This window comes from Zootoca vivipara, chromosome 1, assembly GCF_965207765.1.
Source record: "Zootoca vivipara chromosome 1, rZooViv2.hap1.1, whole genome shotgun sequence".
Taxonomy (NCBI): Eukaryota; Metazoa; Chordata; class Lepidosauria; order Squamata; family Lacertidae; genus Zootoca; species Zootoca vivipara.
In genome coordinates, this window is record NC_142582.1 from 58,816,474 (window position 1) to 58,841,250 (window position 24,777).

The 24,777-nt window shown below is 45.2% G+C and overlaps 1 protein-coding gene across 1 annotated transcript; it reads right to left on the reverse strand.

Moving 5' to 3' along the window:
* Positions 1-526: 526 nt before the first annotated feature.
* On the reverse strand, positions 527-3,276 carry CEND1 (cell cycle exit and neuronal differentiation 1). Its single transcript, XM_088653210.1, has one exon. The coding sequence runs from the start codon at positions 3,126-3,128 to the stop codon at positions 2,706-2,708; it is 423 nt and encodes a 140-aa protein (XP_088509336.1). The 5' UTR covers positions 3,129-3,276; the 3' UTR covers positions 527-2,705.
* Positions 3,277-24,777: the final 21,501 nt, after the last annotated feature.

The window sequence follows — 24,777 nt, forward strand, 5'->3', positions numbered from 1 at the left end:
GTTATATTCACACTTCCATAAAGCACAGATTTAGTAAGTTCAGAGGACACACACACACATATTCCTCTTCCCTCCCCTCTCCACCACCTGGCCAAATGAACGATCTCACAGTCACAGACACAACAAGGTGCCTTGTTGCAGTACAACTGACTAGAGATGCATGGGCGAGGGCTACTTAAGAAACTCAGGGAGCCCATCAGCCTATGCCCTGCCTCAATATGCCAATGCAGGAGCAGCTGAGAAGCAGGAGCAGCAGCCAGGCAAGGTGAGTGCCCTTCTTTTTCCTGAAAGGGTCGATGATGGGCAGGAGTCACAATGACAACACCTCCTGGTTTACATGGAAACTTTAGGGAGGAATGTGCCACATGCACAGATAAATAATGTGCAGTGCTGGTACACGGCTATTTTTTGCTGACTGCATCAGAAGATTATACTGACTAGATTTATCGTTTTAAAAGGGTCTGCTTAGAAGCAGTAGTTTTCAGCTCCCAGCACAAGAGGGATTATCGTACATTCACCAGTTGGCTAACCATACATTCGTTTATTGGAAGGAAACCATGGTTTCGGATGCTGCATGTGGAATGCAAGTGGCACAAAACATGGACACTTTGTGTGAATGCAGGTGCGCAAATAATGGTTGCCTTTTGCTTTTTGTACAAAGAATACAGGTTTTGTAGCTTTACAAAGAGTTGAGTAAACTATACTATATACACAGATATTCTCAAATAAGGTAAGGGTAGGAAAGCTTGTATAGGAAAGCTTGTACACATACATACACACAGGTGTTTTCAGACTGGAGGTGGGTTCTGGAGAATTATTCTAGACAGTGGGACACCACAGTACTAAGCAATGACTGTTGGTGAATGATTCCCCTATAGACCTAACCTATCACGTCACAACCATAAATACGAGAGAAAGGGAGAGAAAGTTGGTCTTCAAGACGATGAACTGTAGTCCTGCCACTGTCACCATCTCATCCTATTTCATGATCAAGTTGTGGGTCCAGAGACTAAAATGCAAAAGAAATCTAGTACCCACATTAATTTATGAGCAAGTCTGTACTGTGACAAAAGACTTTGCTGCTCATATCTATCCCAACCTAACAACAGAAAAAAAGCTTTACAACTCCTAGTTCAATCTAATTAGCCTTTCCTTTTTTTAAAAAAACAACAACAACACTAATCTGATGTCAATCACCACTTTCGCATCAGATTCAATCTAAGCAAAAATATACATATAAGCTTCTTGTTTCAAACGGCCATCCCTACATTAGAATTTATGTCCCAATGTTCTTATGGTCAGTGGATTATCTCTGGTAGATATATTAACAAAGAGACGTCAACATACATTCCATTGATCCTTTCTCCTCTCAAAGTCTGATTTTAATTCTTCAGGAAGGCCACCAATGTAGCAAGGCTAACTCAGGACACAGTGAATTTCCTCCCCTCTTAAATGCCCATTGGTTCTAATTTATTTAGGGGGGGAAGGGAGTTGCCTCAGTGAATCAGTTGCCATTTTCTCTCTGCACTGAAATGTCCAGTGAAATAAATGGGATTAGCCCATTTGTCTGGCTCCTCCAGCATTAGAGTTATAAAGTGTCAGATAGCAAGACAATCCATCCATTTCAAATCCGTGCACCTGGGCAGGATGCTCCATACATAAATACTTCCTAAACCATAATCCAGTTGTTGATTGGTCACAAGCTAAAAAAAGAGGAAAGCAAAAGAAAGAACCAACCAACCAACCAACCAGCCCATAATTGCTTCTTACTTTCCCCTTCCATACATGGCATACAATGACAGGTCAACCTTCCACAGTGAAGCACTAGCATTCATCCCAAATCCATATGCACAGAAGGCCTCATTGACTTCCACATATTTTGAATCATGTTGTTTTAAGTATCAATGGCATCAAGTCCTGCATAAGAGGTTTACCAGCACAGGACCAGGTGCTTCAACAGAAAATGCTCTACTAAGTTGCAATTCCCATTGAAATCCACAGCCAGGTGGCTATAAGTCACCATGCCCATATATTGCATGGTGGGATGGCAAGGCTACCCTATGGCTCTCTACAGGCCATGCTTGCTTCTTGACCTTTGAAAGCCCCCCCCCCCATGCTCCAGCTGCTACTTTGAAACTTACGCAAGGGGGGGACAGAGTGAGAACATTAATGCTATGATGAAATGCGTACTAGGGACACCCTATCCCCCTTGGATCAGGAAAGAAGCTTGTGAGCATTCTCACACCACTTTACAGTGTGTGCTGGAACAGAGATGGCAACAGGTGACCCTGCCGATGGGAAACTCTCCCTTTCCACCTGCTCTACGGCAATCCAGCGTAACCAAGCTGAGAACTCTGAGTGACCCTGGAGCCAACCTTGGGACAAAAGGTGGGGAAGGAAAGGAAAACACCGCAAGAGCTCATACGGACCAGAGAAGAAAAGCCATCTATACACATTGCTGCAAGCTGAGTTATATTACACAAAAGAGCAGAAGCCCACCAAGTGCCCACGCTAGGCCAATGCTGGCGCATCTGCTGGGAGCAAGGCAGCGACCATCATTGCACTTTGTACCTACTTAGCTCTTTCTCTCTATATACGGCATATTTATAGGTATGTATAGAGTTTACCACATGCATTTTGTTTCAAAAGGAACTGTACATTCAGCCCAGGGTTATTTCTCTCCCCTGCGCTTCTTGGGTGCCAATTTATTTTTTCCGGGCAAGGAGAGCGACTCCCACAATCAGAGCAATGGCAGCCACCGCCGCCCCTCCGACGATGATCAGAGGCTTCATGTTCTCAAAAATTCTGCTGCCCGGAGACTCCTCCGCATTGTTCCCTTTGTGCTCAGAGTCAGCGGGATGACCTGCAGCCTCCGCGCCCTCCGCTGCCCCCCCAGCAGAGCTAGGCTTCATGTTGCCGTGGTTGTTCAGCATGGTCGCCTCATTGGCTGCCGCCGTTGCCGCCTTTTTTGCTGGGGTGGTGGCAGGAGGAGCTGGCTGCTCCTTGGAAGGGGCTTCTTTCTTATCGACAGCTGTGACGGGCCCAGGGTTGGGTTTCTCTGGCTTCCCTGAGCTGGCGGTCTTGGCGTCAGGCTTATTTCCACTGCGGGTGCTCCCTTTGGACTCCATCTTGCTCAGCTGCACAGCGGAGGCCACCCACTCCTGCTCTCAGGACAAACGAAAAGGGGTGGTGGGGAGGCACAAAGCAGGTTGGACTGACCCTGGCTCCCTTCACTTGGCCCTCAAGCCAAAATCCCAATAAAAATGGATCTGCCTCAAAACGGCTTGGCCTTGTGCAGCTATAATTCCGTGTTCCAGGAGGGTGTCCTGCTCAAACAATACGCTGCTGGATCATGTTACAGAACCTGCAAGATAAATTAGAAGTACGAAGGTCAGGTCACGAAAGAGCAGTATCCCATCTTTCCAGACCTGGAGACACACATTTTGCCCAGACATGTATTTCAGGACTCACTTCTTAATATTTTGCTATATATTTGCATAGTAATATACCGTAGTGCTGATGTTACAATAGACCTACTGAGACCAAATAGTCAGCCCTGGCCTACCAGACACCAGCCAATGATCTAGGGTGCCTATTTTTTATTTTATAAAATTTAAACACTGCTTGATTGTTTTTTTAAAAAACCCTCAAAGCAGTTTACAAAAAATAGGAATGAAAGAATAACATCATCAGTAATTAAAAAGCAAAAAAGCAGATAAAAACTCGCACCAACTTTCTAAATATTTGGGTAGGCTTATCTAAACAAAAATGTTTTTGGGAGGCCTCTGTATTTTACTTTCTAAGAAAAGGCGGTGCTCATTTATGGCAGCTACTTAGTTTGAACTGTGCTGCCAAGTACGGCTTGTAAGAAGGGGCTGTGGCAGCTGCTGGCCACTGGGGCTGGTAGGGCGGAAGGCAGGGAGCCACAACCAATGACAGAAGCAGCACACAAATTCTAGTATTGTCCCCACCCTCTTCCCCGGTGACTTCTACAGAGCAGCAAGTATAAGGAGGAGGGAGCCGAGAGCCAGCACCACCCTGTGGATGGGTTGTAATTAGCATAGCTGCCAAGTCTCTCGCTGAAAAATGCGGGATCAGCAGCGGCGCGGCACCGGAAGTTGCTTCTACGCATGTCCGGACATGCGTAGAAGCAACTTCCGGTGCCGGTGCTGCCCGATTTCCGGTGCCCAGACATGGGCAGAGCAGCACCCGAAATGGAGCCTCCCTGGCAGGTAGGAAATCCAGGGGATTTCTGGGATTTTCTTCTATTCGGGATAACAGTGGGAAACGGATTAAAATCCGGAGGTTTCCCACAAAAAACGGAAGACTTGGCAGCTATGGTAAGTAGGTGGGAACTAGCTGAGTGCAGACTGGAGATGGCAAGAGCAGTGCCTCATTTACTCCAACAGACTCTGCTGAGAAAGAGAAATAAACAGACAAGGTGGGACAAAACATGGGCACCTGATGGCAGTGGTTTAATATGTCAGTAGCCCAGGTGGCGCTGTGGTTAAACCACTGAGCCTAGGGCTTGCCAATCAGAAGGTTGGCGGTTCGAATCCCTGTGACGGGGTGAGCTCCCGTTGCTTGGTCCCAGCTCCTGCCAACCTAGCAGTTCGAAAGCATGTCAAAATGCAAGTAGATAAATAGGAACCGCTACAGCGGGAAGGTAAACGGCGTTTCCATGTGCTGCTCTGGTTTTCCAGAAGCGGCTTTGTCATGCTGGCCACATGACCTGGAAGCTATACGCCGGCTCCCTCGTAATGCGAGATGAGCGCGCAACCCCAGAGTCGGTCACGACTGGACCTAATGGTCAGGGGTCCCTTTAGCTCCAATGGCATGGTACCTTTTTGACAGTTTTTGCTCATCAGTTTCAAGCCTGGACCCAGAAGGGGACACCGTCACTCCTTTAGTCTTCTGTGCCACATCATCAGTAAAACTCCAGAGACCAAGACCCAGAGGCTCCCAACATCACAGCAGTAAATGTTGGGAGAATCAAAATCCCAGAGCAAGGAACAAATACCCTGGGAATTATTGGAAGTTTGTGGGAGACGTGCAGCACAATCCTAAGCATGTTGACACAAGGGATGCATATTTCACTGAGCTCAGTGGGATTTACTTCCTATTAGGAGGAAGGAAAGTAGTTCAGTACTTTGCATGCAGAAAGTCCCAGATTCAATTTGTAACATCATCAGGTAGGGCTGAAAGGCCCCTGTCGGAAACCTCTAGGTAATGTGGTAGCCGATATGACGCTAGCTGGATCAATGGCCTTTACATGACTACCTATGCATTGATTGATAGGTGTTCTTAAATTTGCAACCTCCACTTTAGAGGTCCTTGATAATAAGCTTTCACAAACCTACAATGAAATATTGGTGTGTGGGTGTGGGTGTCCCCACATACAATGTGTAATAGGAAAATATTGGATTATTTCCATTGCCCTTGAAAAAGCGCAATGCAGCATCCGAAGGTCATTGGAATGATGGAACTGATCAAAACTTGTTGGCAAGGTCTTAGATGGCTCATGGCCTTTTCAAGAATGTTGCAAGGTAAGCTTTTCCCCGGTCTCCATCCTAGGTCAAATAATGTTTAGGAAAGGTTTTCAACTAGCACGGCCAGTTCAATACATTTTGCTGCCCAAGGCATTCCCCCCTCCCTTGTCCATTTTACATAATGATGCTAATAGCTCAATCATACTTCAAGACTGATGACAGGGGAGCATCTTCTACCACACCCAGGGCAGAAAGCTAGCTTAGAGGGGACAGGTCAGGGGGCACCCTCCATTGTCAGAGGCACTATGCCTCTGACTACCAGTTCATGAGAACTGCAGGTGGGCTGAATACTATTGCACTCAGAACCAGTTGCTGGCTTCTCACAGACATTTGATTGGCCACTGTGAGAAGAGGATGCTGGTCTTGATGGGTCATTGGCCTAAGTCAGGGTCTCCTCTAATGGTGCTGTCTACTAGGTGTTGGGTGAAAGCACTAGGAGAGACAGGCAGGCCATCATTGCCACCACAGCAAAACGGCTGGAGGTTTCAGAAACAGCTGCATACAGTTTTTCCACCAAGTTAAATACAGACCTATAATATATCCAGCAAAAAAAGAAAGAAAATAAAAGAAAGAAAATAAAATGAAAATCTCTTGGCAATCCTCCCCCATCATCCTCTTCCAAGATGGAAACAAGTAGAAAGAGTTTATATATTTTTACCATTCAAAACAGGGTTATGACAGTACATTTCTATGCAATATTTAAACTAGATAACCTTTTTTGAGCAGGGGAGTTTTAGAACTCTGCATTTTGATTCTGTTTCTCTCTCTCTCTCTCTCTCTCTCTCCCACACACACACACACACACACACACTCCTATTATTTCCCCAAAGGGAGGTGAAATGGCAGGCAGTGCTGGGTCCCCATCAAACAGGACATGGCCCATTCTCTCTCACACACACACACACACACTCAAAAAGCATGAACAGCTTTTCTTTAACAACCCCTGCTCCCCACCACACCACTATAGCAACAGACTTGCCACAACTGAATCACAGAATCATAGAGTTGGAAGAGACCACAAGGGCCATCCAGTCCAACCCCCTGCCAAGCAGGAAACACCATCAAAGCATTCCTGGCACATATCTAAACTCCACAGCCCACAGTCCACAGAAAAACATCAGATTCTAACAGTGCAGCACGTCTTAAATTGTATCTGCAGCTCACCAGTGTCCCCAGGTGCACCGAAGCACCTTTGGGAGGCTGCAATTTTGAGCAAAGAGTGGTGGGAGGGGGACTGCTAACTATTCCCCTATGAGCTGCTTTTCCTAGCACTTAGTTTGAAATAGCTAGAAATTAAAAGCAAAGCCATAAATAGACTAGAGGAGGCCTTTTAATTACTTATGACTCAGCCAACCAGAACTTGAAAAGAGAAAGCTCAGCTTGGTCATCACTGTAGCACCAACAAATGAACCGCCACAGATTAAGCATCACAGAGCAAGTATTCTGCCTCCAAATACCAGGCTGGGGGTGGGGTGGGGGCTTGATCTTACAGATCCTAAAATGTTGTATCTTGGATAAAGCTTCCTTTCCCAAGAATAGGTTCCTAGGAAATAAGAGACTCCAAGGGGGTAGGTGGGTCAGTGATCTGGCAGCCTGAGTGGGGGGTGGAGGGTTGATAAAATGGAGATTTCAATTAATCTGTACCCAGCTACATGGTTTGTACTTTTTTCCTGGAGTTGTGCGCCTGGACAAGGGAGTGAAACCCCTTATTACATAACATATACCATCATTGTAAAATTTAGGATAGAATGTATTAGGCAACATAGGATGAACGCTGGGCAAGCACTTTAGCCATGTTCCCCAAATTTTCAAGTGATTGGAAAGAGCCAAAGCTCAGCGGTAGAAGCATCTGCTTTGCATGCAGACAGTCCCCAGTTCAATCTTTGCAATCTCCAGAAAGAACCCTGGTGAGCCTCTTCTGCCAATCAGAGTAGACAATGCAGAGTGAGGTGGACCAGTTGGCCAGAGTCCACATAAGGCAGCTACCTATGTTCCTAAGTGATCTTGGAATGGCAGCCCTCTCACCATTCCCCCTTCCTATGCCATTTATCTGTGACCTTTTTATTCATAGTTCTCCACCACAGCACCCTGTACCGAGAAGAGAACATGCAAACACGGCTGAGAAAGCCAGCCCCCACACTCCTCCACCCCCTCTTTTCACTTTGTTTAGCAAGCTGCAGTGGCATTCTCCCCTTCCAAATTACTAGCTTGCATTAAGCTGTTTTGTACCGTATGTGCAAGCAAAGAAAAGGAGGAAGCAGAATAACAAAGCCAATACAGTAATTTATAAAGGGGGTGGGGAGAGAAGACAGACCCATAGCCACATTGTCTTTAGGGGAGGGCTTCTTTGAGAGGGTGGTTTCTTCTAGATCAGTACAACAGAAACAAGCAACTTTACTGTAAAAATTATAACAAACAAACAGAACACGGATAAATTCAGGGCAGAGAGGAGTGGGGGAATGAATTTATTGGAATGAATGCATAAATCTTCATCTCTCTCTCTCAACAAAATAAAAAAAATCCTTCCAGTAGCACCTTAAAGACCAACTAAGTTTGCCATTGGTATGAGCTTTCGTGTGCATGCACACTTCGTCAGATAGCTCATACCAATGACAAACTTAGTGTTTGTAAAGCACTTAGCATTTCCAGCAGGGGAAGAGAAAGTTAGGCTGTAATCCTAACCTTCTTTAGCTGGGAGTAAACACTGGCGAATTAAATACAATTTAGTTCTGAGTAGACATTATTAGGATTGCTCTGCTCTCACTATATATATGTTGTTTTAGTAAAGCACTAGCTCCTGAAAGGGATCTGGCTATTGCAGTGGTGACTCAAGAGGTAGGGAATAATCTGATATCCACTTACATGGGAGAATGCTCCATTGAACTCAAAATGGAATTTAATTTTGATTGGAAATTTATAGAATTGCATACAGTAGTAGTTTGCTTTTTGTTTGCTTTTTACAGTCAAGCAGGTATGGGGGGCAGAATCCCCCCTTTCTTTCATCCCACTCCTGAAACTCCACCTCCACCCTGAGCAGCACCAGCAAGGCTCTGGAGCCACCAACAAGCACACATCTCTTAGGTTATCAGAACACACTGCGACATTTTGTTGCAGGCCACACTTGTTCCTTTTAATAGTGAGCTCAAATCACTCAATTTCAAAAGGCGCCAAAATGGCTAGAATGTGGGGGAACATTAAGAAAAGTTTTGTGCTCTTTATCGCCACCTAGTGTTGCATGTTTATAATGCATTTACAATAATGTTGTTGTTGTTGTTTACTAATGTAACTGAGTCCTGGGGCTGTTTCAAAGGGGACTCCATTCTCTCAGAACTCCCACAATCCAGACCAATGAGTATTGAGCATGCTTAATGGCTTCCAGGAACCATGGAATATTGATTGCCAATGAGGGAAATAAACAGTTGGCTTGCTTAAATGCCTTCTAGCTTAGGGATGGAATCATGGAGGAAAGGGATTGGGGGGGGGGTATACTTCCATATTTTGTTGGGGGTCCTACTGGTTCTAACAAACTTGACCCCTGCAATTGTTGGATTTCTGCTCCCCTTCCTTCCTGCATTTGTCATCTCTTCCTTTCTCCAGAAGCTTAGAAAGTAAATCTGTCCCTTTTATTTTCCCCTGTCTGCGCTGCTGAAAGATATCTACCCTACACCAAATAGATGAGTCACACTAGTTTTTCTGTAAAGAGCCATAATTACAAAAAGCCTGTTCTCTTCCCCTTCAACAGTCATTTTCCAGGGCCCATTATCCCCTTCTTGAAAGATGTCAGAGTAGAAACAGAGGCAGGCACAGCACAAGAATCTCAGGACTCTTGGTCAGAGGGGAAAATCAATATTCTGGAAGGGGTTCAAGTTAAAATGTTGCAGCCCATTGCAACAACCATTTCGCAAGGAAAATTTTCAGCTCAGCATCACAGAATGCTGGATTAAAAAGGCCTTTGGTCTGATCAAGCAGGGCTACTATGTCCTTATAGAGTCCCAATCAGATTAGTACAAGCTTTACATGGGTTAGCAGGATTGGCCCAGATAACAGAAGTATTGTCCAACCAAAAAACCTCTCCTATAGATCTATAACCCTGAAATACAGTGTCTCTAAATTAGCATTTCCTGTTGTGGTTCCTGTTTGCCAGCGACTGTTATTCACTGTAGCAACAGGTAGAAGCACCTGGAAGTACCTTGGAATCAATGTACAAAAGTGCCACCTCTAGGGTAGAAAATTGCATGCACACTAATAAGGGTGGCTCCAATACACGCTAAGAGAAGACAATGGGCAGTTTGCTGAAATCTTTAGGGAAAATTCCTGCCTTAATAATATTGCTAGCTAACTAGTTGAAATGGAGGGAAGGGCTCCTGCATACATAAATAGTAGTGGAAGAAGAAAGAGCAGGGGGAGATTTGAGTACATGACTTTGTCACTTCCAGCTGAGCAGAGCTGAGCTGAGCTGCAACTGCAAAAACTCCCAGTTCTAACACAACTATTCAAAGGGTACAGGCACCCTGTTTCCCTTTGTCAGCTACTGAGCAGTTCATGAAGCTGCAACTCTAAAGAGAAACCACATAGCATCTATCTCCAGGTGTAAAAGTCTGCCATTGGTTGCTTTACAAACACATTTCCCAGCCCACTAGATCTGTGTCTTCAGCAACCAAATCAGGAATTAAAACCAAAACAGCTGTAGCCTTGGCAGGGGAAGGAAAGGGTTGAACTACTCCCACCCCAAGCATTGTGGTCTGGTGAAGATTGTGGAGGGTTGTTCCTGTTACCTGATGTTGTTTTAAAAAAATCTGACATAGCTAAAGACAAGGTGAGTGTCATGTTGGCTTTGACGGAAAGTTAAGTGCAGTCCAGATTCTCATCAACCGCAGTAGAAGGAATAGGACTCTTCCTCCCCTCCCCATCACTAAACAAATTAAGAGCAATCTCCAAAACAAGCCCCAAATGATGACAGCACAGAAAGATTCAACAAGCAACGTATGGTCAAGCACTTGGCCAGTGATGGCCCCTCATATCCAGACAGCCTCTACAAATGTATCAACTGCAAACAGACAACTGCCTTCACCAGCCTGGTCTCCTCCACATATTAGACTTCCAACTCCTTGCCACCATGCTGCATGTGCAGTCATGGGAGTTGTAGTCCAACAACATCTAGAAAGCACCGGGTTAGGGAACCCACCACCAAACCAATAGCGGCCTAGTGAAGCTTCCCCGCCCCTCACCCTTTGAACTGTGGACACATCACTCTGAAGAAAACAGGGACAGTCAGGCTATTCACCTCCTGCGGGGCTCTGGGCACTGAAGTTTCAATCCACTATGCTCATGACCAGGGCCGTCTTCAGCATACCTGGCACCCTGGTGCGACGGATCCCTCCGGCGCGCCCCCCCCGCCCCGTTTCCCAGCGCGATGGACGGGTGCGCGCTGCATGCAGTGCGGCTGCCGCCTGGAGGGCCGGCACCCTGCGCCCCCCAGCCTGGCCGTAGGGCCGACCCTGGGCCAGGGGGTGCTGCCCGCCCCCTGTTGCGATGCCTCTGCGTGCGGTGGAGGTGGCCCCAGGCCTGCACGCTTCCGGAGAGCGGCCTGAAGCTGCTGAACAGCTGAGAGGCGTGCCTAGGGCCGCCTCCACCGCACCTCTCCGCAGGCGCTGCGGCGCTCCTTTGTTTTTTGTTATTGTTGTTCTCTGAAGTTGTGTGCATCTCTCCAAGAAAACAGAGAGCCTTTCCTCCATCCATTCTAATTCTTCCCCCGTCAAAACTCTTTGGCCTGTGCCTTCTTAACCAGCTGCTCTTCTTCAGCGTCTCAACAGGGTCATGCCTCAGATCACTTCCTGTGTCAGAAAGGAAAACAGCGCCCTGGAGCAAGCAAAAATGAACAGCCACCAACTTTCTTCCCACCTACCAAGCACTGCCCATTTTGACAAGCAATTCTACGTTCAGAGAAGTTTGAAGTACTAAGCAATTGTATTTGTGAACAAGACCTTGGTTTATAAAACTAGGGATATCCGTGTTCTGACCCTGGAACCGATGCCCTTTTGTAGACTTTACAGCAGCTGAACTTGAACCTGGAAAAGTCATTTTCAAACCCTGTCTTAGTTATCACTTTAGCCAAGTTACTGTATCTCAGGGCTCTGTCGAGACACCATCTGATGTGGGCAGGTGACTATTCTGACTGGATCCACCTGCAGAATAATGCCTTGTGTGGAAAAGCACGTGTTCCCCAGAGATTCCCATCAGCATCAAGGAAGCCTGCGTATGCAAGTTGTCACATGTGATCTCTGCAGAGGCTGCACATCTGTCACCAGGCTGGAGATACTTCCTGTATAGGGATTTTGTGACACACAAAGCAGCCTTTGGGACCACGTGGCGGTTTTGCAGCACACCGTGAAATGTTTTTGCAAAACCATCATTGCTTAGTCAGCTGACTGGCACTCAGAAGGCCCAGGAAGCAATGCTGACCCATTTTTTCTGATATATTTATGACACTCTCTCTAAGCCCACCAGTCATCCTGTCTTTCTTGGACTACAGCTCTCTTTTTTCTCAGAGAATCTCTTTTCCTTTTGAATTCTGACACAGGCCACAGAGTCTAATGCTGGCAATTGCTTTTACAAACTGCAATATCAGAGAGCAGGAAAGAGACAGGCCTGTCCCCTCAAAGTTCACTTTCCCTTTTCATGCTGATCATGACACTGCGCTGGAACATTGGCCACACTTTCTCAAGGTGCAGAAGGAAAACTCCAGAATCCTGTACAGCCCAGTTCCATGGTAATGACAAAATGGCTGCCACAGTACTTCTACCCCTTAGCAGAGCAAATAGTCGGTTAGTCAGGGCAAGTTTGTACAGTCAGCAGTATCAAGTGATTGAGTCTGTCCCCAAAGAGAAAAAGCTAAACTTCAGGCTACAAGTAGGTGGTTCCATCTTTGAATAGTCACCTGCGAAATATTTCCTGACCCAAAAAAAGGGTTATCAGGGAGATGGGCTCTGCCCTAGAACTCGGCCTGGCATATTGGTTTACTAAGTGCCAAGGACTGTATATGTCGGATTCAAGCATGCACCTCCCCCTCTCAAACTCGTATCTTGTCACTGGATTTTACCAATTGTATAAACAGGCACCCCCCCCTGGATGGGGTTGGGGTGGGTCATACATTATTTTGTGAGTTTCCAAATCTTTGGTTGCAGCCGTCCCACTACAGCAGGGTTTCCCAAACTTGGGTCTCCAGCTATTGTTGGACTACAAATCCCATCATTCCTAGCTAGCAGGACTAGTAGTCAAGAATGAAGGGAACAGTACCGGTAGTCCAAAAACAGCTGGAGACCCAAGTTTGGGAAACCCTGCACTAGAGCTCACAGGGCTTGTGGTTAACCTTTTTCAGCCTAAGGACCACACAAGAGATTTGGGCAACTCTCCAAGAGTAGTGGTGTGTCCACTGCACACTCCCTTATGCGCACACCCACCACACATAGAGATACAACACACACTCTCTATTGGGAGAGGAGTTGCTCCTTCAAAGCAGGTGGGACATCCCAGAATCTTCACTGAGAGTTAACAAATTAAGACAGCAGAGCTGTGAAGAACAAAATGGGGCACCTCGTTACTGGAGCAACTGGCAGCTGGGAGGAAGCCCCATCATCAGTACATAGCATCACTGGGCAACTGCCAAAGCCTCGGGACCCTGGCAAGACCCACTGGGCAGACTCCTTTCAATGAAATCCACGGTGGCTCCCATTGGGGGGTCTGAAAACCCTCATTTTTGTTTCCTAGAGCAATGCTATGTGGGGGCACTGTGCAAAATCATAATGGTTTCAAATCCACCCAAAGCTCACAAGTGTGCTGTCGCTGTTGCTCCCCACCCAAAGAGGCCATTAAGATAGCATGTAGCCTGCTCAGGGGCATTTGGCTGAGGGTGTCTTCAAGCCTGAAGTCAACCCTGCAGGGTTGGATGAGTGGCCTGAAGTTTGTGCATTATCCTGTCAGATCTGTCCCTAGCTCAGGATAAACAAACGTGTAAACCAACCCCCAGTCCTCCAATATAGGCATGTCATCTTTTCCATCTCTGGATGGAGTTGGACAGTGTTCTCGAAGCTACGAACATGAGTTTGACCAAACTGCGGGAGGCAGTGGAAGACAGGAGTGCCTGGCGTGCTATGGTCCATGGGGTCACGAAGAGTCGGACACGACTAAACGACTAAACAACAACAATTGCCACACAGAGTTGTTGCCCTGGGCAGGCTGTTAAGCTTGCAGAGGTATAAAGTTGGTTCATCAAACATGAGTTCAGCCTGAGTCATAACACCATCACCCTGTCACCTGCTTTTCTTTCTTTCTGTATACAAGCCATGGCGGACCCATGGACTTTTCCTTCTCTCTGCTTGTTGAATACAGAGATAGATAAAACCATAAGAAGAAGAACAAAAAAACTCCAGTGCCACAAAACAACGAAGAACAATGGCTCCAATGAGAATGATGGCTCTGTTTATCTTATCAGCGTTCCTGATAACTAGTAATTTCTGTTTCCCTGTAACTCAATTCAAAGCTATGCCCCAGATGTGTCACCCAACAATTCCCCCGTTTGCTCTGCAATGGCAGACAAATGACTGGGTTGGAAATCTCGCAAGGCCCCGAACGTTGCAGGCGCTGGCTCAAAGCTGCCGTGTCGCACTTGAAATTCAAGAAGCCATTGCAGACAGAGATCCTGACCCAGCTTGAGGCAACGACCTTTAGCAAAGAACAGCACAAGCTCCCTGGGGTGGCCATGGAAAGCTCAGGCCTACTCAGACTCTACCTTGCTAAACAAAAACTGTGCTTCCCCTCTTACCTATTCCCCAGCAATGCTGAGAAGGACATTGTTTAGTGGAAAATATATAAGCATCATTGACTCATCATCCACACACACTCTCCATGGGGGATTATTTATTGTAATGTTATCGAGGGGGGAAAGGAAGCCGGTAAATTCTTCCTCCATTCTGCTGCAGCGAGCAAAGGCCTGACCACAAGGAAATGGAGGCCTGAAGCTTGCCAAGAGCCAGCAATGGAAAAATGCCAGAGGAGCAAGTGATGGTAAAGGAGACTAAGAACGCCAGGACTCTATGAGAGTCTTGAGTTGTATTGTTGCCACATCTTTAGAAGATAACGGTAGAAGTAGCTTTCAAAGTAGCTTTCATCTAGAACTCACTGGCGAAAGTATGAAAATGCAAGCCCAAGAGATCAGATGTTCTGCTTGTCTAATAATAAGCCTGCGAAGAAGCCGGTTGATTTCTGGACATCTTAGTTTCCCTTAATTGCTCCACCAGCATTACCCACGATAGCAGAAAGAGAGTGAATGTTCCTCTTCTTTTGGCACCTATGTAAAGGAGATGATCATGTAACCCAAGCTTGGGAAATACTGAACAGCTACGATATACCAAAAAGTGCCCCCTAAAGCTGTTCAATTAAAAAATAAGAGCAAATTCCTGTGCAAGTTAGGCGTTACTGAATCCCCATTAAAGAACAAATAGAAAACCTGCATGAGGAAGGGTGTGCTGAATTAAAAGGAACTTGAGGGCACATAGCTTGCTCTGAATTGTTTCCCAACTGGTATTTTGGATCTCTGGTGAAGGTATTCCATAGAGTGCTATGGAACAGGGGTGTTCTAGACATAATAAAGGTATCAACTGTATTCTACTGAAACTATAATTCAGTTATGGAATAAGGGCCAGTCCTTCAAAATACACAACCTCAAGCAATCCTACCCCAGCAGTGCAGTTGTACACATGTCCACTCTGATTCAATGGGACTTACTGTAGCTGAAGGGTGAAGATTTCTGGAAATCTTCAGTTTTCAGTGAGTGAAGTATGCTAATACATTCTAGCTATTGCAGGCTGCTCAGCATTGGGGAGAGGGGCAGCCCTCATTTGAGAGCTTTAAAGCCTCAACTTCCTAATGCTTGGAAAAACCTGGCTCTCTTTTTTTAAAGGAAAAGGCCGCACCAACAGCTACCGGTATTTTCCAGGCACAGGGTGAAGAATACATGGCAGTACAAAGGCAGAAATACACGAAATATTAGAGCTTCCAGCATCATACAGGTGCCCCATAGCTCAGCATGAATTCAAATACCCACTAGGTTGAATGTTTCCTCCTCCCCCTTCCCCCGGGAACAATCCACAAGGGCCTATTTTAGAGCTAAGAGCAACTACCACTTTACCACTAGGTTCCTCCCACTTCCCAACTAGTTTTAGATAGATGTAAAATATCAGAAGAAAGCTAGGATGCAGTATGCATCATTGAACTAACTACTCATTTTGTTTTAATATAATTTTACAGGCGCAGATACACACTTTTCTAGCATAAAGTGGATGGGGGAGGGCATACGACCCTAAACTTAATATTTCAAAAGGTTTGATCAAGCAAGCCAAGTTTGGCATCTTACATGCAGGATGGCTAAATAAGGAAAATGAATGAAACACCCAATGCAAAATACAGCATATAAGATTATTCAAGCTTGAAAAGTGTGCCGTTAATGTTACAAGATTAAAACAAAGAGGGGTGCCTATATTTCTCCCGATTCAATCTATTTTTATTTCTGGTTACAGGTAGGTAGCCGTGTTGGTCTGGATCGAAGTAAAATAAAAAAATTCCTTCAGTAGCACCTTAAAGACCAACTAAGTTTTTATTTTGGTATGAGCTTTCGTGTGCATGCACACTTCTTCAGATACAGTGAAATGGAAGTTTCCAGGCACTTATGTATGTTAAGTATGTTATGTATGTTAAGTATGTTATGTATGTTAAGTATATTATGTATATTATGTTAAGTGCCTGGAAACTTCCATTTCACTGTATCTGAAGAAGTGTGCATGCACACGAAAGCTCATACCAAAATAAAAACTTAGTTGGTCTTTAAGGTGCTACTGAAGGAATTTTTTTATTTTTATTTCATAAAAGATGCCTTAAATAAACACACCTGATTTCACAATAGCATCAGCCCCACTTTCTAAATTTAAATTATAAAAAATAGCTGTGTTGCTAGATTGTGCCAGCATGCTCTAATTCTCATCTATTTCTCAGGGATGGGTGTTAAATCTTCTCCTGAAAAAGTCTTGCCAGAAATTCTCCTGGGCAGCCCCTGCAATCGTTATGCTTGGGCAGCACTGGCTGCACAATGACCAAATCAAAACGCAGATGACGTTCTGCCGTGCTATATAATCCCCAGGTTAGGTAGGACGTTGGTATTCCGCTTCTGCTCACACCCACCATATGACCTTCAAGGAAGAAAGTGTGGCACAGGAGCCCTGGGTGTTGAACCCAAAACACATTTCACAGGTGTTCCCCCACCCCACCCGCCCGCCTCGTTCCTACTTTGCTCAGGTGGCATCAGTTGCCAGAATCAGGACAAATGCACCAAGGAAAGCCAGGGTTGCTGACTGAAATGCTTTTATCATAGCAACCCAGTGACCTCTCTCGCTCTCAGAGATGCCCAAGCAGCTTTAAACAAGCAGCTCTACCTCTATTCACCTGCATGCAAAAACATTCTCCTCCACCATTCCCCCCTCCCTTCTCCGTGCATATCCCTGTTTGCCTGCCTACCTATTTCCCTTACTCGGGGTGGGGGTGAGGGGGGGTCTTCTATAATGTTCTAGAAGGCCGAGGGTAAAACAAACGACCCATACCTTTACTTCCACCTTAGGGCTTCTGTTTGCTGATGTCACACCTTGGAAGCTGGCTGTTCCGCAGAGAGGAGGAACGGATGAAGAGCAGGGGAAGAAGAGGGGGAGGAAAATACCCTGGGAGTTTCCCACAATGCCTCACTGCAGACCCGCATGAAGCTGAGGAGGAGAGAGGCGGGGAAAGCGGGCGGGGACACGCCGAGTGGGCGGGGTCAAGGGAGGGACCGAGTGGCGGCGTGGGAGGAAGAGGCGAGCCGCGATAGGTCCTTAGCTCTTTTCAGGCTGGATGGCTGCTGCAGGGAGTCGAGTTTGCAGCTGGGTGGGAGGCCGCTACTCAGGAGCCCCCGGCGACTGGACTCCTCTTTGCGCAGAAGGGGCGAACGGGAGAGGAGCGTCGCCCAGTATGAAGTAGCGCCAGCAGGCAATGACTTAGCCTATGAATCGCAGCGAGGCTGGGATCCGGATGGTCGCCACGGGATATGTTAAATGTGTGTACTGTATTCGAAAGGAGGCGAAAAATGACCGTGCACACTGTTTTGCGAACTTTCGTGCCACGGTAGACTCCTCTTCGATGGGCACAAAATAGCTTGGAGGTTGGAGCAATGATGAAGATCGCAGCCCCGAGCGATTTGTTTCTCCCTGCCAAGGAGCTCTCGGATGACCCGTCCCCCCCCCCCCCCAGCACCGGCCTAGAAGTAGGGAAAGGAAGGAAGTGATAGAAGGCGCATGGATTGTGAGACGGGATAGACAGGAACTTCGCGCGGGGTGGGAAGCGAAGAGGCTTACGATCCCGCCCTCGTGGGGGCAAAATGGTTGTCTTATCCTGTAAAGAGAGCAAAGCGCCGCCAAAACACGCTCCATAGTTGCCCCGAGAAGGCACGTGCGCACTGGGACCCCGGCTTGCGCTTGCACGTGAGTTTGTTTACAGGGGGGGGGGGAGAGAAAAGGAGACAGCGGCAGGGTTGGAGCGGGGCGAAGTTCGCTGAAAAGCCGGTTCCCGTCTATCGCCTATGGTGCTTCCCCGTCGCTTCTCTATTGTAAGCCTGACTGCGCAGACACCAACGCGTAGTAGAGACTTGAGGGGTGCAGTTGTCACGCAGGGCTGACAAAAGCAGCACCTGTTGGAATTCCCTTTTCCCTCCCAGTCGTCCTTTGCCTCTGTCTACTTGGCCGTTCCGAATGGTGCTAGAAGTTTGTCTAGTAAAAGGTTTGTTAGGGTTAGGCCTGTCATTTTGAGGGGGGTGGAATCAACATGAGGATCCACTTTCCCTACCAAACAAAGCTCCCAATGAGATAAATTGGGATTTAAGCTGATTGATCTTTCTGTCTTTGCTGTTGTCTGTGAAACCAGGTGATTTTCCAGCAGCTGGTATTCAGAAGCATTGTGACCTCCAACTGTGGAGGCAGAGCATAGTCATCATGGCTAGTAGCCCTTTAGACAGAAAAATAATCCTTGAGGAGAGGCTGTCTTGTGCCTTGCTCAGTCTTGAGATAGCCACTCATAGAGATTCTTCATAAGAGAACAGATTGCAGAGCATCATCTGGTCTCTGTTTTCCATATGTCTGATTTCCCGTACCTAGCTGAAACCACATTTTGGAAATGCATTGAAAAAGTCAGATACAAATCTGCTGCAAGAGGTTCTTGAGTATCTAATTTTACCTCATTTAAATAAACAAGAACAGTGTTTTTGACAGAGATGCTGCATCTTAATGCTCAATTGACCTCCAATGGAGCCACTTCAAGTATAATTGTTCCTGTGTACTGCAGCCAGAGCACTGTGTAGCCAACCATTATTTTATATTATTATTATTAAATTTTATTACCTGCCTTTCACCAGTCAGTCCCAGGGCAGGTTGCAATTCAAAATTAAAACACTTAAAGCATTCACAATAATATCTTAATAATAATCTTCTGTTTCATTGTATCTGAAGAAGTGTGCATGCACACGAAAGCTCATACCAATGACCAACTTAGTTGGTCTCTAAGGTGCTACTGGAAGGAATTTTTATTTATTTATTGTTTCAATAATATCTTACGTTTGGTGGAATTTTTTTAAAAGGTATTCCGACTTCATCAGTACTGAAAGGGAGTCTACAGCAAGCTCCTATGTAAGCCATTCTGGGGTTCCCAAAGGAAGTATGGGATAGTGGGAAATGTATTGGAATGCTTTCAAACTTACTGTTATTTCTTGAGTTTGCCAACAAAACTCCCCACCGCAAATTAAATAAATGCCAACATCTATTCTGTTGCATTGTTTCCTTCTTTTTACCTTTTGTAAATTCATGGTTGAATTTGAAATTCATTTGAAATTCATGGTTCATTTTCAGTGTACAGTACCTTACATAAAATCTCTTGCGCCAGGGATTCAACACAAGTGTGTTTTTTTAAGAAAGAGTTTTCCATGCTTCAGTACCGGTAACTTCCAGAATGGACTACAGTAAATGTAATTGGTCCTAAACATGGTCAATAGGATACTAGCTGGGCCTTGTTGGTGGGAGTGTATTTTGCCAGTGCTCAAAACGTTCCACTGGCTTCTCCATTTCCTTGCATGGTTTGACGTGTGAGTACTTACCTTCAAAAGCCTTAAATGGCGTGGGTACATATCCAGGTGTACTTCAGTATGAGCCTCCCCATACACTTCAATAGTCCACAAAGCCTTCCTAGAGGTGTTCCTGCTATCTGCATCAAGGCAGCTGGGACACATGCAGGCAGGCATCTTCGTTGTGGCACCCATTTGTGAAACATTCTCTCTTTTTTTTATTATTAATATATTTATTGGATTTTCAAATGAAAAACAAAAACACGCCAAAATGGCAAAAGATAAAAAAAAGAAAAAAGAAAAAAGAAAAAAGAAAAGAATTACAAAAACAAATACAGCAAGACAATAAAAAAAATAAAAAAAAATAAACAATCATTATATAACCTCATTTCATAACATAATTTCGGCTTCCCCGTCCCTCCCTTTCCGAGCCTTTATAATATCCCAATTTGCGCAGCTTTCAAATTATAATCGTATTACATAATCATTGTCTAATTACACATAATCATTATCCCGTTACAATTCATTACAATTCCTTTATATTAATCACTTATTAAAACCCTATTCTTAATATTTCATTATTTCATTTCATAATTTTCCAATTCTCTACTAACTTCCTTTAGCCTATTTTTTCCCCCTTAAAATATTCTAATCAATTTCAATCAACAACTTATTTCTAACCTATTACAATTCCCGCTACCCCCCCCTCTATCCCCTGGTTAGCAATTCTCTGGTTAGCAGTCCTTCGTACAGTCCGAGTTCAAATCCATATAATCCATCCCAATCGGAATGCCACTTCTCTTTCAACCCACACCATCCCTGAACCACTTCAGCCCACCCTCCTCTCCCCATCCCTTCTTCTGTTGTTGCAGTTTCTTAGCTCCCTCCCACCTCCATCTTTCCCTGTTCTTGTCCTCCCATGTAGCTGAGCTGTTGCCTGGGGTTCGCCTCCCTCCTCTCACTAGGGGGGCTCGATCCCAGGACAAGTCTTTGTCCTTTACCACTGCTTGGTTGGTTTTACCAGGAGCCCGATCCCTCTCTCTCACTGAGGGGTCGGCATCCTGGATTTTTTCTTCTTTTTGAGCCTCCTGTTTGTAATCCAGACATTGTGCAGCTTCTCTCACAGGCTGCACTAATTTCACTTGTTGTTGATCTTCTTTTCCATCCTCTATTAAGTCTTTAGTGTCTTTAGATTCCAAAATTTTAGCATGTGGCTCCTGGTTGTCCTTGGGGGTAACTTGTTGTAAAGTTTCGATGAGAGTCGCAGTGTTGCTTCTGTATATTTTCACTTTTTCCAACACTTCTTGGGTTTGTTCCCAGATACGTCGTAGCCAGTTATTTTCCATCTTGTGACTTTTTGTTTTGACTGGCCAGTTCTTTTATCTCCTCATATTTCAATATGGAGTTTGGGCTGCTGTGCAGGACAATGCTTTGTTCTTTTTATCCACCAATCCAATTTTAAAAGTTCCAATTTCAAACTTTATTTCCAATTTAAAGAAGAATTGCAAAATTATAAAGAACCAAGTTCAAAAGATCATTAGACAAGTTCAATAAATCGTTTGATAAGAAATTTCCTCAGCTTGTGGCATCCCAATGGTAAATGGTCAGTTTCCAGATTCCTGCCCCCCAGGGTCTCAGAGGGGTCGTTAAAAAAAAAGTCTACATACTTTGCGGATACTCCATAAAACATAAATTCTCCTTCCCTTGGCTCCGCTGCCTCAGGGAAGGGGTTCAGCTTAGCTTTTAAAGAAAGACAGAGTCCTTTCCAGCTCTATGGCTGCAGGCTCGGTATCTGCGTCATAGATTCCTCAGAGTGGGGGGGGACGACCTCCGTTTCCTCTTTTAATTCCCTCCCAGGGCCAAATCTTTATAAAGTCCCAATTCAATAAGTTGATTACTCACAAGTCCGTTTTTATATCTTGGAGGTATCCACCGCTCATCTGTCGCCGGCACGGAGCTGTGCGCCTCAGGGGTAGCAAGTGGACCCAAGGCTCCGTCCCGCTCTTGCGCTCACGGCGCTCCTCAAAAAGAGCCACCGGGCCGCGAGCCAGGACTTTGGGGAGCTCAGCTGGGTATCCCACGTCCCCGGAAAGCCCAATCCGGGGGTTCTCAGGGTGGCTGCGGCGCTCCAGCAGCCTTCCCCCTCCTCTGTGGCGCTGGGGACTTCGGAGCCCGAAAAATCCCCCGCCGATCGGCAAATGGCAGTAAACTGGAAGTCCATTTGTGAAACATTCTCTGTAGGGAGGCTTGCCTGTTTCTTCCACTACAGTCTTTCTGGTTTTCCAGATTTTAAATCTCTAATGGAATTGCTTTTCAGTTGCTCGTTTTAATCTTAATGTACGTGTCCCCCCCTTATTTATGCTGTAAATTGCATTAGGACTCTGCATTGAAGGCACAATGTAATTTGAGTGAATGAAAGTGATGGGTAACTGAACTAAGTGATTTGGAATCTCTCCAAGTGAAGGCCCTCAATGTATTAACATCTACAGGTATTGCACCATCATCACAACAAAGGTTCTTAGAGGATCCTTGTATCTGGGATATGCCTCCTCTTCCTTCTGCACTTTATGGTGGGGAAACATAATTGCATCCTGCTGGTACTGGCATTTTGATACAGCAACTATCACAGTGAAATCACAATCCACCACACCCACTTTTTTTAATGGCATAAGGTGGGCAGAGCCAAAATTACAAGTGGCCAGCAGATGGCAGTCACCTGTTCTGTTGAGGGCGGGGAAATGGAGAGAAGCAGACACCAAAATGACCCATGTGACTCTTGCTTTCGGAAAAATACCATCCAGTGTTTAAGAAAGAATTTAGGAAAAGGGGAAATGCAGGGCATGTCCAGGTTACCCAGTTGTTTTATTCAGCTGTCACTCAAATGAAACACATAAAATTGCTTCCTCCCAGTTCAGACAATTCAGGAGAATTTAAAGCAGAGTGGCTGCTCTGTTTTCCAGCATAAATCCCACAGGGGACGTGTGAGGCTCTGAAAGTGATAAATGGCTAACTTGTGTCTGTGTCACTATCTTGGCATCACACAATGAGCCCGGAGTCTGTAGGGATGCAGACACGCACATTCGTCTTGCGTAGTTGTGTTTCCATGGAAGCAGAATGGCCTTTAAATGGTACTGCATTAGTGATGCATGGCACCAGCCTGCTCGATATAGCAAGATTTCAACATTAAGACCATCTGTGGAGAAACTAAGCAGCCAGTTCAATTTCACAAAAGGAACCTTGATCTTCTAGTCCAACTCAATACGTTAAAGGGAAGTTATCCCAGATGGAAAACATATAAAATATCTGCCCGCCTGGTCTTCTAATTGTGTGTGAGTGAGAGAGAGAGGGTCCTGAATTTAAACTTGGTAAGCAAGCTGGAGCTTTATCAAGACGACCCCCAACTTTTGAGAAGATTTTCCTGGGTTAAAAAGTAGTCTTATACGCAGGAATATACAGGTATATTCAAGTCCTCTCCAGCTTGGCTTTGAGCAGAGTTCAAAAACAGCTTGGCTCTAGGGTGCTGAAAGGTTTCTAGGACCTATGTGGGCTCTATCTGGGAGGTTAGTGCCTATGTTATTACATTAAACCTGCACATGTTATCTTAGCTCCTGAGGGTTGGATTCTACCTGCCTTTTCGGTGTTTCTTTGAGGTGAAATTTCAGGAAGAGTTTTACCATGCTGTCATGAGTGTTAACCAGGAAACTTGTAGAATATTTTTTCCAGGATATTGATGTGTCACAATCTGGATTTGTGCAGGAGAATTCACAAGCCCATTTAAAACAGCCAATTGAAGGTCAATGAGTAATTAGTATGTAGGCCGGGATAGGTGTACTCTTGATTCTCAAATTGAAAAATGGAGACAAGTACCTCTCTACATCCAGCCATTGTTGTGAAGTGCAGAAATAGAAGTCACACACATAAACAAAACCCTCACTGCACTGGAGAAATGGATTTAGTTCTATTTAGAATATTTATTTAACATGACAGTTCACAAAAAAAGTTATTTTTAAAACTCTCCAAGAGAAAAAGTTTGCTCTTTTTAAATTTTACTTTTAAGCAGCAGTTTCAGAAAACAGTACAATAATTGTCCAGGTTTCCTACAGCAACAGGATACACAGCATCATAAAGGTGTTAACCGATACATACCATTCAGGGATTAATGGTCAGTGTTGGAAATTGAAACATTACTGTACTAGAAGCACCACTTAACAAATGGGTGGCCAAGATGACTGGCAACAGAATCCTTTTTAATACCAGCAAATAAATAGTTAACCTAAAATGACAATTATCTGGTTCAACATGTTGTCAACAGAGATTTGAATTACTGAAATGAATATATAATCAGGGCACATAAACCATAAAGGGATTTACTGGAGTCTTGTCTCCCCCCACTTTCTTAGCTGTAATTGATCAAGGAACTACACCAAGAAAGCAGAACCTAAGAAGAGGGATTCTTCTGAAATGGAACGCCCCTAGAATCCCTCAAAGCATGCCAGTGCCACACGACAAAACCAGAAAAAAACCGCCAAGAGCACAGTCAGCACAGATAAATTAGAGTAATAATGAGGGAGCTTTTCACCACCTTAACACCCAACTCTCCAGCACCATTTTGAACATCAAACGACAAGCACTAAACAATTCACATCACTGAGGGAATTAGCTGCGTAGGCTGGGCTGGAAAATACTCTTGGGAAAGGAGGTAGCAGATTCAAAGAAAAAGACCAATAGTCAGCACTGCTGGCCATCTGACTGATGTCACGCATTGTCCAAAGGAGCTCACTGAAGTCACTGGAGCAATAAATTCAGCAGCTGCAAAATTACACTTTTCAATTTAAGCTTTTTTCAATAAAAAAGATCAGTGTTAGAACTACCTCAAAGCATTTCCATCCACAAGAACATCCAGCAATGCACAGCCTTACATAAGTGTAGCCACACAATGGAAGCTAGATTCAGCACACACACAAAAACCCTGCACAAATGTGTATTCACTAGACACGTGTTTTGCAGAAAACACACATTCAGATCCTATCAGTTTCCATGTGA